This window comes from Pseudorasbora parva, chromosome 9 (genome assembly GCF_024679245.1).
Source record: "Pseudorasbora parva isolate DD20220531a chromosome 9, ASM2467924v1, whole genome shotgun sequence".
Classification (NCBI taxonomy): Eukaryota; Metazoa; Chordata; class Actinopteri; order Cypriniformes; family Gobionidae; genus Pseudorasbora; species Pseudorasbora parva.
The window spans coordinates 3,422,184-3,439,506 of record NC_090180.1 but is presented as its reverse complement, the minus strand read 5'-3'; the positions used below and the strand labels follow the sequence as shown (position 1 = coordinate 3,439,506).

Here is a 17,323-nt window from a genome sequence, read left to right as displayed (position 1 = left end):
ACTGCTGTGTTCAAAAACGACCCCCAAAAGACAACAACTAAGAAAAAGGTTGTCTGCATATCAAAAAAAGCAAAGTATCACGCAGAGCTTCAATATGGTAGCTGACAGATATTCAAAAAAGGAAAAATAGCTGTAATTTAAGATATATACACATCTTTAATTGCACAAAATTACTAAGAGTTCAGACAAAAGAGTTGTAAGGATTATCCCAACAATGGGAACATTTCTCCCTGCAGGTGATCTGAAGTGACGCGTAATTGTGCTGCTGCAGACGCTCTGCTGCAAAGGCGACGAGACGCAACTTTTTCTGATCGAGTTTGTCAAAAGTTTTAATTCATAATATATAAAATATCCCTAGTTCACATAATTGGCTAGCTTCTACCAAGTGACGGATGCAAATGCCATCTCACAGGACGTACAGACTTTAATTATTTACATTTAGTATTTAGTTTTAGTGTCTGTTATCACCCACCGAGAAACACTGGATGAATCTAGTGTCGAACTCACTAATCAACAGTCAGTTGGTGAAACTTGTCAAGCTAGAGTGTGTTAAACATCCTGAACGGGCCAGACGTAAAAAAATGTTTTTTTAAAAGAGAGTACCTTTCTAAACCCAGCCTTACGACACTCTAGGAACACGACAGCATTTATCCGACAGCTCAAAGATCTGAAGAATTAGCACATCTCCCCCCAGTCCTGGGTAAAGCGGCCTCACTTAAAATCATTTAACACTCTAGTGAGCATGATAAATGAAGCACTTCCAACTGTCATCCTACAGAAAGTGTGAGAGTGGAAGAGGAAAAGACAAAACAGGGAGACGAGAGAGAGTCCTTATTGACCTGCCCTAAATGTTTTTTTATTTTTTCAACACCTGTCACAATCTATTGTGTTGACATTATGCAGTGTGTTTTCTACCGGGTGATGCTGATGAGGAATGACTCAACATAGGCAGTGTGTGTGTTTGTGTGTAAACCTTTAAGAGAAAGCCTGGCTGTCCTCTTTGCATTAACTGGACGAGAGCCAAACGGTTTCAGTTCAACAGCAAGCAGCAGAGGTCACAGCAATGATGCATCGTCCTCATAAGAGTCACGGATCTGTGACCGGCGCTGCTTCAACAAAGGAGTCAGCAAGGCGGCTTTCCCGAAGTAATGCAAATCATCCATTTGTGAACATATGAAATCTACAGTCATAGAGGGCACTTTTAAAATAATGCTCATTATATTCCACTTCAATCTAATGAGACTGTATTTTACAAACTCTGACTCAAGATCAAGAAAAAAGAAAGGTTTCTATACACTTTAAATTCCTTAATAATGTGATAAAAAGGAGGGTTGCCCTTAAAATGCAGTGCCTCGGGAATTTAATAAAAGCAGAATTTTATACCATTTTTCATGAAGATGAAAATTGTTTTTTTTTTAAACATCATTACATCTAGAGCAGAATTTGACAGAGATAATTCACAGAAAAAATGAAAATCCTGTCATCATATACCAGTGCTTTAGTACTCGAGAGTCCGGCCTTGTTCTTGTCTCGGTCTGGACCACATTTGTCCTCGGTCTTGGTCTCAGAGGACTTCTCAAGACCGGGCAGGACCACAACTGATGGTATATCACTAAATTGCCTGTGCATTGCCTGATTTATTTATTAACATCATAAATGTGACTGGATGTAAAACTTACTACTTCAGATGGAATCAATAACTTATTCGTAATTTTATTTATTTATTCAGAAATTAATTAGGGATTGTGTCAAAAATGTCACCAAAAATTAATACAAATGCTCACAAAATATATTATATTGTTGCAAAAAGTTCTTGTATGAGATTGGGATGTATAACGGGATATAATTAAGCAATATCACAAGAGCAAGAGAGCTGTTTTTACAAATTTGAGCATGACTGCAAACATGATATTGCGTTAACACACATTTAATAATTTTTTAAGACATTATTTATGCATTTGTAATTTACCAATTCAGATGCATCTTCTGTATCACCTCTGTAGTGCAAAGATGCATTTTGTCGTTTCTGATTTAATTTGATTGGTAACAGCTTTTTATAGTGTCTTATTCTAGTTTATATATATATAATGTGTGCTCGTCCTGCATTGGTCTTAGTCTTGTCTTGGTCTTGGATTAGATTAGGGCTGTGCGATATTGAAAAAAATGCGATTTGCCATACCTTGTTAAATAATGCGATATTCGATACGACATTACTTTAAGTGTGTACAATCTATTAAAATATATTTAAAAGCTGAGAATGATACCATTTATGCGTTTCACATTCTTTTTGGGAAAAGAAAGCATCGCTACAACTTCTGAAAGTGACCAGCAGTGTTTAGGCAAAAATTTATGTCACAAATTTTTTTTTCATCAATGTTTACATCAATGTAAACAAACAAAAAATGTAATGCAAATATTTTAATATCAAAAAATCTTTGCTTGACTTGGTAATATATAGTTAATAGTATAGTTATTAACTTAATATCACGAACATTCAGGTAAACAAATACACCTGAACTAGGGGTGGACTATAGCCTGGATACCAGCCGAATTTAGCCCCGCCCACAAAAATTTTAGGTCGTGCAATTCAGTCTGGACTCGCTCCATAGAGGAGTGATTACCAATGAAATCATCAGGACAGGCTTTAGACGATGACGGACAGATGATCAACAGTAACGTAATCATCACGTCATCAAAGGGGCTTGGATTATATTTGTTCAAATCTTAAACAGAGAGCTTGTTCGTATCTGCATCACCTTCACTATTTCTCTCAAAAATGATGATCATGTTGGGTAAGTGCTCTGTGTATCATTAAATTCTTGTTTTTTTTTTTTACAACACCGGCAAAGATCGTTTATTCCAGCGTGCGTTCAGTCAGGGTTGCCAAGTTTTTACAACAAAACCCGCCAACTACTAGCCCTAAACAATAGCTTTCGGGGGGTTCTCCGGAAGAAGAAAAAAAGGTGTTTGGGGGGGTAAAATGTGTGATATTTTGGCAAGATTGCCTGCTAAAATTTGCACTCATGGGTCTATATATCACATAATAGTCGCGTCAACCCGCGGGGGGGAAAAAACGCAGACTTGGCAACACAGTGCAGTTGAGCTCCGTTGACGTCGCTTCGTTGCTCTGATTGGTTGTAGCTCTATCCAATTGAGGTCTTTTCTGGTTCGGTTGAAACACGCCCCATAATTACAGCCCAATGGAGAGGTTTCAGACTCATATTCTGACTAGAATTGAGTATGACCACGTCAGGCTAGGTGGACTACCTAAAACATACACTTTTCACAATGTTGAAGTAGCCTATTCAAATCATTCAGATATTGCATGCCATTGCGATATTTCTATAATTTCGATATATTGTGCAGCCCTAGATTAGATGGTCTTGACTACAACACTTTCATATACTGACCTGCATGTCATTCTAAACCGATATGACTTTCTTTCTTATGTGGAACACACACGGAAAACATATTTTAGAGAGCAGTTTATCCACATAATGAACTGGAAAGGGTTCCAATGATGTTTTGATATCCCAGTTTCAAAATGTCTTATTTTGTGTTGCACAGAACTTCATACAGTATGGCAGAATTGTAATATTTTGGTGAACAGTCGAGTTTTGTCTGCTGATGCACACATGATATATTTATATTAAAAATTGTTTTTATAAAAAGGAAAAGTTGGGGGGGTTAGAATAAATACAGGTATTTTTATAATGAAACCAGGTCAGAACATTATGTTTTTACATGTAAAATAAAGCAAAAATGATTTTCCATCTTGTCAGGCAATTTAATAAAAGATGCTAAAGAAAGACTGCAGTGGATACAAGCAATTTAGCAACACGATGATAAGAAGCCTGTGGAATTGGACTTCGGAACATGTCTCCAGCCGACTTTGCATATTTCATTTCCTTTTCATTTTATGTAAGTAAATTAAACATGTCAGTAGATAATGAATAATTGTCTGAAAAAAAAACGTTCTTCAACTAAAATATAGACGATTATTGCACTCTGTATTTCAATGTCTCATGTATTATGCTATATTATTAACATAATGGATAATGATTAATACATTGGCAGAGCCTTCAATCAAAAGTAAGGAACATTTCTGTTCTTTATATCAGAACGGTTCACCCACAAGCTGGAGAGACACAAATGTTAGTTATATAACAGTGCTTTCAAAATTGAAAGGGTTCTGTCGTCTTTGTGTCCTAATGGTAGGTAAACAGGTACACTGAATGTACCAGCTACTCCAACAAATGCACTCATTTAGCAAACGCCGTGCTCGGAGAAGCGAGGCAAAAACACTGGCCTTCAGCTTATTCTGTTGCTTATTCTTATACTATTCTGTGACACTGAGCTGAGCGTGGAAATTTACTGTTACTGCTTGCATGAAAACGCAGAGTGTATAATGTCATAATGGAGTGTGCATATGGTGTGTGTTCCTCACTGCTCAGCTCTGACAGCGCAAATAACTAGCTACACATTTTACATTTTTGATGAGACCCTCTCAACACAATTTGACAGCTCTGCTTGAGTACACAAAACAGATGAATGTTAGCATAAGTCTTTTTACTAACAAGTGTTGAGTCAGAAGAGGAGATTTGTGTGACATGAGATAGACTTCAAAGACTACAATGAGTTCAAATATAAAAGAAAACTGCATACGATGTGGATAAGTACATTTTATAATAAGCTACCTTGAAGAATCAGTCACACACAATCCAACAGGCAAACCGTCAACATTCACTAGAAAGAGAAAGGAGATGTTCGCACATGACGGATCTGAGCTCATGGTCTGAAGCTCATGGCGAATCCGAATCCACTTTTGCTAGTTTAACGATGTAAAAAAACGATCACAGCGCACCAGGCACATGGTCTAATAGGGTTATCCCTCGTCTCTTAATCAGTCATGGGTATGTTTTGGGCGTAATGTGCAATAAACCAATCAGAGTCTCCCATTCCCTGTAAAAGCCAGTTGCGCTCGCCGCACCATACGCTGATTCACTTTTTACAAGTGGTATCCTTTTATTTTTTATATTTAAAAATGCCTTTAAATAACACAGAAATACTGCACTATTGACTTTAAAGCAGGTTTGTGTTGGCCAATGGTCAGTGTTTTCCAAGGGGGTAATCTAGCACTCGGAAAGCGTTCCACCCATAGGGGCGGCCATTGCTAACCAAGCCATCACCTGCTGTTAGCATCCCATTGACTCCCATTCATTTTTGCGTCACTTTGACAGTGAATAACTTTACATCTGAGGCGTTTAAAGACTCCATTTGTCTATTGTTTATTTATAAAGAAACACGACAATGCATAAAAGGCTCCATTACCTTGTATCTTACACTATCGCCCCGTAGAAGCTGTTTTTGTAAAAATAGGCTGACGATTGCGTCATAACCAACGCGACTCTGTCGCACAGTAAATTACCGTAAAGACCTGAGGAGACGCTCACAGGCAATCTTTACTGTCTATGAGGCAGTCGGGGGGACGTGGAGACAAAGTCAAGGGAGAAGAATGGGGAGAAGCCCATAGTGAGCCAAAAGCAATGGGACAAAATATTTAAACAATGTGATTCAGATTTCACTTTCCACAACAACTAGAAGACCTACAGCTGTCAGACAGGAGGCTCGAGGAGGCTCGAGGACGCGCCATATCTACGTCCTCGAGCTCAGTCTGAGACTGCGCAGTTCGCTCAGCCATCAGGAAGTGAGAGCTTCTGATTGACTTCACAATTCGCTGTTGAAGTCTATGGGGTCGCTGTGTCCATTTCTTTTACTGTCTATGGTGTTTTCAGTTCCTCACAATAGCAACGCTCCAACAATGCTCCTGAACACACCTGGTTTAGATCAGACACACACACACACACACACACACACACACACACACACACACACACACACACACACACACAGACACACACAGACACACACACACACGTTTGTTTTTGTGAATTGTGGGGACATTCCATAGGCGTAATGGGTTTTATACTGTACAAACCGTATTGTCTATCCCCTTACACTGCCCCTGCCCCTAAACCTACCCATCACAGGAAACATTCTGCATTTTTACTTTTTCAAAAAAACTCCTCCTGTATGATTTATAAGCATTTTGAAAAGTGGGGACATGGGGTAATGTCCTGATATGTCACCATTTTCTGTAATACCTGTGTCATACACATGTTATTATACACATTTTTGTCCTGATATGTCACAAAAACAAGCACAGAAACACACTCACACACACACACACACACTGATGGGGGAACAGATGTGCCAGTGCATTTGATATTTAAACAACGAGGAGCTGAAAATTATAACTTGTGTAGGGCTGAAACTAGCAAAAAACACTTGTGTCGTGCCGGGTGTCTCATTACGTTTGGTGTGTGATAGAGCCCGACGCATTCATAATTTAAAAATAGTTGGATGGAGCACTACGGAAACATTCTCAAAATGCATTTAAAAAATGTTGAAACAGCTGTAAACACTTTTTACCTAAAAATATATCATGTCAGGATATGCAATGCAATGGCCAAAGAGAATTATTATTTTTTAATTCAGCAAAGATATGGCTAAAAGTTACAATAAAGGCATTCAGAAAAAACTAATTTTTACTTTTTTAATTTATTACCTTGAGCCAGAAATAAATGACAATTTAAAACAGAAAACAGTTATTAGACAAATGGATTGCTGTGAACTCAAGGACAGGGATAAACTTACTGTACGTTCAATAATATATTGACTATTCTGCTATACTCATCATCATTTACTTATTTTCATGTTATCTTTCTCTATGGTCTATTCTTGTCACATGCCTGTCCTGTTTTGTGTGCACATGTGGGTCTGTCACGTCACAGACAAGGGAAACAGGAAAATGGTGCGAGGACTCAAGTGCAGAAAATGATCATTTATTATAAAATAAAACATAAACTCAAAACAACAACCCACAAGGGGGAAAAACACATAATAGAATAATATAAATACAAACTTAAACAAACCAACAGAATCACGGGGAGGACGGAAGACGCAGACATTACACAAGGATCCAACACAGACTGACAAACACAAGGAGCTTATAAGGGGAAGAAATCAAGAGGGAACAGGTGGGGCAAATTAACCAATAATCAGATAACAAGAAGGGCGGGGTTGACAGTAGACCGGAGACATGACAAAACCCACATGTGCACACAAAACAGGACAGGCATGTGACAATTCTCAGCAAATACTAATTCATGCTGTTAATCATGATTAATTTAATTAACTAATAAGCATATCCTGTAATTAAATCGAATAATATGTCTAATCCATTGACAACACTGGCTAAAACTATTTCATCTGCATTCATCTGTGATTGCGAGGCTGAGCCCGAGAAAGGTCCAAATGCTTTGCATTTTAAAACAATTCCAACGGTCACAGGGATAATAAAGACTCATTTTATGTCCCTGTTCAGTGGTTTTAAGTCATAATGTGCTGATGAAAATCAATCTGTCACATATTTGACCTGCATTTAGTTATGCGATGGCTCTAAGAAAGGAAAGGTAACCTTAGCCCACGAGTTCAGTGGATGCTCCATCCATTACAGACTCTTTGGCCTTATTTGTTCCTCCATAGACAGATCTCTCGGCGCTCACCACTCGACAGGTCACGTCATTACTCTGCAAACTTTAAAGATGGATAGCTGCAGACTTTTGATCGCACTCATTAACCCAAACAACAGGCCTAAGCAGACAACAGGCTAATGATTCCTCATGGCCTTGAACATCTCTGCCGCCCCTCCAGGGTCACTCCACACATAGAACAACAGACTGATGAAAGAGGGGGAGGCGGAAGAGAAGCGATGCTTCCAGCTGTTTTCACAAATGGTTCGATTACTTGGCCCAAATCAAAGTTCAATCCTAACCATCTTCCCCAACTTACACAGATCTTTTCTTGTGGTATTTTTACAGATGATATCAACGGCCATGTCTGCATCATGGAAAAATATAAATACGCAAATATATGAGTTCCAAACGGATATCTGATAGCAAATCTGTTGAAGATTAACAAACAAGCCAATAGGTAAATGAATTAGCAACTTCCACACAAAAGCAGTTTATTTAGCATTCTAAAGGCCAAGTTACACTCCACCGACAGATGCTGACCATGGGCAACAGACACTTTGTCGGGTTTTGTCAGATCAGTGTTACCCCTGTTGGCATCTGGTGGCATTAGTCGGCACTTGTTTTCGGGTCACTGAATGTCTGAGAAGTGACGTACTGTAATCTGGTGATTGTCGGTGTTGGTTGGCGTCTAATGGTGCGGTGTGGATTGGCCTTAAAGGGATAGTTCACCCAAAAATCATTACTCAAACCTGTATGAGATTCTTTCTGCTGTTGAACACAAAAATAATAATTTATAATTTAAATAATAACTAATTTAAAAAATGTTAGTAACCAGATAGCCACTGACTTTCATAGCAGGAAAAAAAAATACTATGGCCAATGGCTACCGCCGACTGTCTAGTTTCCAATATTCTTCAAAATATCTTCTTGTGTTTCTTCTTGTGCTTCTTGTGTTGTGAACAGCAAAAAGAAAATCATACAGGTATGGAATAACATGAGGCTTAAGTAAGTGATGAACTATCCCATTAAAGTATCTCCTCCATTGCCTTCCATTCAATAACAACAGCCTCTTGTCTCCCTGTTACCCATTACACTTTTTAGCTAACTTTGACAGAATCCCCTATGGTAGAGGTTTTGATATTTGACTCTTCATCAGTGTGAGAAGCACAGTGAGTAGACTTAATATACGTAGCTGTTTACCACTGAAGCTAGATGATACTCCAGAGAAGAGGGTGAACTTCATGCCTTTGAATGAAGAATAACATGTACTGTGCTTTGTGGTTTGTTAATGCGAAAATAGCATCCACACCAACCGAATGAACAAACTCTGACATTCTTGAAAATCCAGATTTGGATGGTAGTTGTGTTTTGGCACATGGTGGTTACTGGTTTCTAGCTGGCCAGACCAAAGCTGTTAGTCTTACACCATCAACAAACCAACTAACTTAAAGGCCATAATGTACACATGGTGAAGTTTATTTCATTCTTTGCTTGGAGGTAAAAAATAAGTTTGAAATACCAGAGAAGTGGTAAACATTTAGTGAACATCCCAATGCTACCTGATTTCCTCTCAATAACAAAATAAACACACGAACAAAAATGACAGTGGTGAGAAAACAGCATTTGATATGTTTGCACCAGCTTTGCTATTCAGTCAAGTCATGTCTCATTTATTTATATAGCAATTTATACAATAGAAAGCTTTAAAGCAAGCAGTTTTATAGTATGAAACATGAATACATAGTGTCACTTGCAATTAGAATTACAAATGCAATTTTAACTATAAAGCAGCTCTCAAGTGTGTTCATGTATTTTAATCACAACTGACCTGGGTGGACTGAACAGAAGAAATTAACCCATGAAGATTTCAAAAAAGGATGTACGTATCAACAATATTACGTAATCAAGTCAAGTCAGCTTTATTTAGTGCTTTAAACAATACAGATTTTCAATAAAGTTTCAAATATTGAAAAATATTGATCGGTGGTGCAAGCACAAATTCTGCTGGAAAGCAGCGCAAAATCAGTTCATTGTTTACTGAATTTGGTTCAAGAACTGTGTAAAGTTCATCAATTATGGAAGATCAATAATATTACTGAATATTAAGTGTCTTCAACTAAGCAAACCATAGACAACAGTGGCAAGGAAACCAAACTCTATCAGGTGACAGAAATGGAGAAAGCAAATCTTGTGCGAAACCAGGATCAGTCGGGGTCTATTCTTATCACACAAACAAATATGATGTCAGGGCTTGATATTAACTTTTTTGCTCACCAGCCACTGTGGTTTTCCAAAGTTACTAGCCACTCAGCATTTTCACTGGCCACAATTTTGCTCTTTGGAAATTACATTGTATATGTTTAAAGTTGACTTTGGCATGCGTAAATTACTTGATTTTGAGTCATTTTACTTGATTTAGAAGATTTAAAACCCTTTCAAACTTTCAAATGCAGAGTACATATTTATTTAATATGTATACATTTATTTAACATCTGTAGTTGTTTGATTAACATTAATGACAGACAGGTATTTAATTGGGCTGCTGAATGCATGGATGTAATATTTGTGACACATATACAGTTATTACCCACCTGTTTACGTACACTTAAGCCATAACCGACATTTGATTATTCAGGAGCAAAGAGAATGATCACGTGTGCGACAGAGAGCGCACGAGAGAGCGCGCAATCAAGAGAGCGCTTTTGTTGTGTGTCATTCAGCGCGATTCCGCCAATCTCGCCTTCACTAAGTATAAAGAAGTGTAGCCAATTTTGTGATACGACGGTTTTGGCATTTCATTTAGCTATAAATTATATTCAACCCCGCCAAGGTGGCTAGTGGGAGTGGCTGCCGTACCCGCCACAGCTGAAATCTACCCGCATTTGGCGGGTTGGCGGGTGTTAATGTCAAGCCCTGGATGTGATAATTATGGACCAAAGGTAGTTTGACAGTATTTACCAGCTGGAGCAAAATCTTCTGGAAAGTCCGTTTTGGGAAGCAGATTTTGAACTCCCGAAACAAACACCAAACTAAATTTTGTTTGAAATTACACCATTTCGGTATTCAGTTACACTTGAAGTACATCGGGACCTAAAGTTGGTAAAGTTGGTCAGTCAGTCATCAAATTTCCAGCTTGGACGAATAATGCCCAGCTTAGATTTAGTAATAACTAGGGGTGTAATGGAGAACTTTTGGTACGATGCATGTGTGTACCAAACGCTACAGAATGCAACCTTTAACAGTCGGCTTGTTTAAGCGTGGATCATACTTCACTTCGAGTTCCCACACGAGCATATTAAGTATTCTGTCCATTTTTATCCTGAAAATTAAACAATAAATGCCATTTTCACGCTCTTTAATGTGACAGATCACTGTATAGGCGAGTGAACACGATCATCTCTTCATAGTCGAAGAATAAACATGAATGAACATCTGAAGGTGTGTTGAGGATACGTCACAACACATCATATGTGGTGTAATCGCCACCGAGTATAAACGATTATATTTCAACAACGAATTGGAGTAAAAACATAATTTTATAATTAGATTTAGAAGTTAATGCAAAAACTACCTTATGTGAAGTTTATATGTTTGCACACAATGTGTTATTTGAGGGTTGATTATTAAATCTATAAATAAATAGCAGCATTATTTAGGCTAATATTTTGGGTTCTGTTGTTAACTTTTAACATTATAGTAAAGTGCGAGTAAGGACTCCCTTTAGTTTACAGCATTATCTTTAAGAAACTTTAAGTTATAATTGAATTCATTTCAGGACAGACCAAATTGTTCAGTAAAAGCACTGTTTAATAAAAATAAATAAGAAAATGTCGTTTTCTCTTCCCTGCTGTACCGAACCATGACTTCAAACCCGTCAGTTTTATGTACCGTTACACCATCTTAGACCAGCTAGAAACCAGGAATCATGTTCGAAAACACAGATTCTACAACAGGTATCATATTCAGGTGTATGTCAAAAGATAAAAAACACACACTAACCTGGTTGATGATAAAGATCCCATAGTCGATCTTCTGTCTGCGCAGGACAGGGTGCAGGTAGTGAAGCCAGTATTTCAGATGGTTGTCTCTGTGCCTGAATGGGATGATGATGGCCACCTTTTGTTTTGGCCGGCAGTCCGGAGGAGTGTACTTCCCCCCTTCTGTCACATTAGGGTTCTCTCTCTGTATCCGCTCGAGGGTTATCTGGGAGCTGAATTCGATGAGGAGACGCCCCACTGCAGAGCAGAAAAGAAGGTCAGTGAGATCTTACGAGCCGTTTCAACATATAGAAACTTCATTACAGGCTCTAGGCCCAACAACAAGACATACGGCATAAAGAAAAGAAAAAAACACAAGGCATAGATACATATACACACATACAGACATACTTTGATTCATGAGAGCCTTAACAGGCACCCATAACAATGTTTCCACAAATATGATTGATATCTGACCGAGCTGCACCTAGGACTTGTGAGCACCATTATAATACAGTTTTGAGACTCATCAAGTCAGGACATGAACTTAAACATTAGGTTCCTCGAGAGTGCTACAGCATTACTTTACAGCAGAGTGAATCTGAGAATGATTTACGTTATATTATTTCGATACAATCCTCACAAGCTGTCTGTCCAGCAGAGGGAGCGCAAACATTTCTTTGAATCCCGCTTCCTCCTCATTGATCCACAGATCTTAAGTTGAGCCAACCAATCGATAAAGTAGAGTAAGGCTTGATTACACGTTCATACAAAGTCTTTGCACAAGTCTTAACACTAAGAGATTTCGCAACTTCTCCTGGCCACAATCGAATCCCTATTTGCTGTGAATTGACGTAGTTTTGGCCACAGGGATTTCAACAACACTCATTAGCGAAGAAGTCTATGCTGCTACTGAATATGTATGGAGGGCCATTTTTAGGTAACAGCATGAGGTTCTCATCTGATCATAAAGACTCATTCTGTCTAGGAAAATCTAGTGCACTGCAAATCAGCTACGCTAACTGAATCAAATATGGTAATGAAGGAAAATATTAGATAAACATGTCTAGATCAGACACGAGCATGCTACCTTTCAAGGGCGATTGAGTTTCTTTTATCAAGCAAGATTTTTCCATGATCTGACTGTAAATCAGGCAAAAGCAATGGCTCTTAAACTGTGGTCCGTGAAGGATTTCAAGTGGTCTGCGAGTAGATTGGCTAATTACTGGGGCTAAAAAATAAAGCTAAATTAACAAAATAATTGGACTTGGCAAGAAACAACGAATTAACTTTAATAATGAATTCAATCATTAAATCATAGCACTGAATTAACAAATTGTGTTCATATTAATTTGACATAAAGTGTTTCTGTTGTCCCACTTCAACATAGTGAATGTTGGTCGAGTCGGCTCATTTAGGTTCAGTAGCTAAAAGTAGAAGTCTAATTTTAATAGAATAAGAAAACATGGAAATTCTGGATTGGTAAAAGTGAGGCTATTTCCATAGGGATGTACAAAATAACTATCATATTAGTTAACAGACAAAACTGATTTATTTAATTAGAAACAGACTAACAGAATATATATAGGTTACTGGTCTTCTTCGTTTAGGGGTTACACTTGGCTTTTTCGCGGTCAAGACTTAAAATATAACACAGGAAAACCAATGGAATATATTTTTGTTCATTAATATTGTTTGATTATTATTTAAAAATGTGAGGGTTTTTAATGATACTGTGCAACATTTATAAACATTTTAGCTTTTTATTACATTTTATTTTTCAGTAATAAATGTAATCCATGTTAAAATAGAGACAAGGCATTTAAAATCCAATTTTGGTGTGAGTAAAAAATGAAAACTTATGTAAAGTTATTAACACTAGGTTCCTATATAGCTCTTTATAAAGTGACTTATGAATCCTCTAGCGTTTTAGATAAAATTTCTTATTTTTATTAAGTTGTGGATTTGGATTTATACTTTTTGTCAAGATAAAAAAAAACGTTTTATTTGAAGTGTCAGTTTTTGCATTCATTTTCCTACATTCAAAGATAGGTGAACATTTTGTTAAATATAACATCAAAATTCAATACAAATGTAACAAAATGAACAGGTATGTTGTATCACAGCTTAATAAATCTGTGTTTGATCTGATTTTAACCTCTTCTTTGGGTATTTTGGCTCAATTTTACCATATTGTTAAAGCCACACCAGTTAATTTGTGTGTGTGCATGATATTGTGGTTTGTGTGTGTGTGTAACAGCTTCCTTACTGGTATTTATTTATTTTGTTTGGTATTTTTGTATTTATTTTTTACTGCATTGTGGCTGGATTGTTGATTTTATTACACGCATTTGCAGAAAAGAAAAAAAAACCTTCCTCTAGGTTAAATTTTAGTTTATACTATGTGAAACAATGAAGAACTGTATTTTTATTAACTAACATTAACAAAGATGAATAAATATTAGTTTATTATTAGTTCATGCTAGTTAATAAATTAACTAATGTTAACAAATGAGACTTTATTGTATAGTATTACCGATGAATTGAATGGATTTCTAATATTTTAAAACCGGTTTAAAACACAAGATAGTTATTATAAACGATATATTTTACAATATTACTGTTTTTACTGTATTCTGATCAAATAATTGCAACTTGGGTAAGCACAAGAAGCATTAAAACAATCGTACTGACCCCAAAGTAGTGTATACCAACATGTACTTTAGAGACAGTGTAAATCTAAAGTATAAGTAGGTCACAGACAGTGGTTATAAAAGATCAGACATTAAGCACCAAGTGAAATCTGACCCTTCGAAACCTGGACGCCTTCTGGAAGTTAGAGAAATCGAGCTGACTTTGCCGGCCGCAGCATCATCGCTTTAGATGTGAAGAACAGCTGCTTTGAGTAAACATCTCACAGGCTGCTACTCTATTTTGGGAGGCAGAGGCAATGTAAAAATACATTTAATGTTGATTGTAAGCGAGGCCTATTGCTGCACCTGTGCTCGTTTGCCTATCAGCCACATCATTAAAATAAGCAGCAGCAGGTCTGCAGGGTTATGGATGTAATTGAGACTGTGCCTGTCCAGAGATAAAGCTACTTGCCCTTAAAGGACCTTCTGAATGCAAAATCAGTGCATTTATCTTTACCATTTATTCAATCAGCTTCATTGACCGTGACAATTTCATATTCAGATGAATACAATAACATTACCTATCTGTGTGTGTTGCACTATCCTCATCCTGTGCTCACTCGGATTTCCATAAATAAGATATAATTGGCCGCTCCTCATGGACACAGAGAGATAGAACGGAATAAAAAAGGGTTGTTGTGTCCACTTCTTATGAGACGCAGAGCCACCAACCTAATTACAAGCTCCTTCTTTCAATGAATCCAGTGCGTGCCGTCAACGTGCGTATCCCATCTCTCCAAAGGTTCCTTTGAAGTGATCTCTACAAAGGCTCATTGGATCCAGCTACTTAGAATTAGCAGCGTTATATGAGGAAGGCAAGCAGTCAAGTGGCAATGAGGAAGGCAATAAAGAGCAAGTGGTCTAGAGATGAATACCCTCCACTATATGAACGTGTTCCCTCCACTCTCTCCATCGCAACTGACCGAGGCCATTGAGAAGACTGGAGGAGGTAAACAATTGCCTCTGGTTTTTCCGCCACCCCATCATAACATGCTTTAGTGTTCAGCCTTCAGTCAACACACTTAAAGATGAATACTGAGCAGGAATACTCCACTTTCAATCTCACTGACTGGCTACTATGTTATTTCCAGGAGGGTTAGGTGGGGTAAAATAAAACGTATTAATATGATTATTTATGTTTTTTTACTATGATTTGCCATTTCATTTGACTGAAATTAGTACTATTGCTTACTTATGTATTTATTTGTTTAGTTATTTATTAAATGTTTTTTAATATGAGTTGCACAATATTTGCTGATTTTAAATACACTATATTGCCAAAAGTTTTGGGATGCCTGCTTTTACATGTGCATTAATTTGAATGGCATCCCATTTTTAATCCGAAGAGTTTAACAGGGCGTTGGCCCATCCTTGGCAGCTATAACAGCTTTTATGGACCGACGCTTTGTCCAATGGAGCGCTGGAACAGGAACAGGAAGGGGCCGTCCCCAAATTGTTCCCACAAAGTTGGGAGCATGAAATTGTCCAAAATGCCTTTGTATGCTGAAGCATTAAGAGTATCTTTCACTGGAACTAAGGGCTGAGCCCAACCCCTGAAAAACAACCCCACACCATAATCCCCATCTACCAAACTTTACACTTGGCACAAACCGCCAAGTCCCATTCTCCTGGCAACCGCTAATCCTAGACTCGTCCGTGGGATTGTCAGACTGAAGCGTGATTGGTCACTCAGAGAACACGTCTCACTACTCTAGAGTCCAGTGGCAGCTGCTTTACTCCACTGCATTCAACGCTTTGCATTGCTCTTGATGATGTAAGGCTTGGATGAGCTGCTCGGCCATGGAAACCCATTCCATGAAGCTCTCTACGCTGTTCTTGAGCTCATCTGAAGGCCACAGAAGTTTGGAGGTCTGGAGCTGTGGACTCCAGTCTGAAAGTTGGCGACTTCTGCACACTGTGACCCTCAGCATGCGCTGACCCTGCTCTGTGATTTTCAGATCACTTTGTGGCTGAGTTGCTATTGTTCCCAATTGCTTCCATTTTGTTATAATCCCCCTAACAGTTGAGCGTGGAATATTTAGTAGCGAGGAAATGTCAGGAATGGACTTATTGCACAGGTGTCAGCCTATCACGGCCCCACGCTTGAGTTCACTGAGCTCCTGAGAGCGACCCATTCTTTCACTAATGTGTGTAGAAGCGTCTACAGGCCCTGAGCTTGATTTATACACCTGTGGCCATGAAGAGATCAAACCCCTGAACTCAATGATTTAGAGGGGCGTCCCAATACTTTTGGCCATATAAAGTGCATTATTTAAATATAATCGTCCCAAACAGGTCTTCAGTTTTCCCCAGTTTCAACCTATTGAAAATAGCATTACCCTGTTGGACTCAAAAAATACACTGGCCTACCCAAAAGGGACTTTGACTAAATGCATCCAACACGTCATTATATAACATCAGCCAGGCCACCATGGGGGATGAGCCTATGAAACTGTAATATACTGTACTGAAGGTGCATCAAAGCACAAAGGGTTTATTACCTGGATCTCTTGGCCACACACACACTCATTTATTGGCTCTCTCACTCTAATTCTCTCTCTATCCCCATTCCACTTTCTCCTGACCCCTTGCAGAGCTCTAGCATGGCTCTCAGGCCAACAGCCAACAAAGTTACGCAACATCACCACAGATAATAATGTAGGCAGCTGGAGAACAGGAGAAAGGGACAGAGAGGGAAAAAAGAAAGGAAAAAAACATACTGTACTGTAGAGAAAGGGAGTAAGAGAAACAAAAACCCTGTCAAAAGCACAACCACTTCACCACCACACATATCTTCAACGTTGGAGAGAAAGTCTCGCTTTTCTTGTTCCGGCTCAATCCAATTATTTCTCTTTAGTTTGACACCTGCTGTGATACTCAAATCCACACAGTGAGGACATCTTTAACACAGGGGGTTTAGCCAAACGCTAAAAACTCGGATCTTCCCCTTTTTCTGTTACATCCCATTACATTATTTCTTACTTTTTGTCATAACATTGTAGTGACTGAAGTAATAGGCCAACCAAAATGCTTTATTCAGTAATTACTCACCTTC

At 38.2% G+C, this 17,323-nt stretch overlaps 1 protein-coding gene across 1 annotated transcript in view; it reads right to left on the bottom strand.

Annotated features, from left to right (window-relative positions):
• The window catches only part of b4galt2 (UDP-Gal:betaGlcNAc beta 1,4- galactosyltransferase, polypeptide 2), a 195,339-nt gene that overhangs the window by 94,454 nt on the left and 83,562 nt on the right, over positions 1–17,323 (bottom strand). Inside the window, exon 3 of the mRNA XM_067453492.1 lies at positions 11,598–11,833. Coding sequence (XP_067309593.1) covers positions 11,598–11,833 — 236 coding nt within the window. The remainder of the gene's footprint in view (positions 1–11,597; positions 11,834–17,323) is intronic.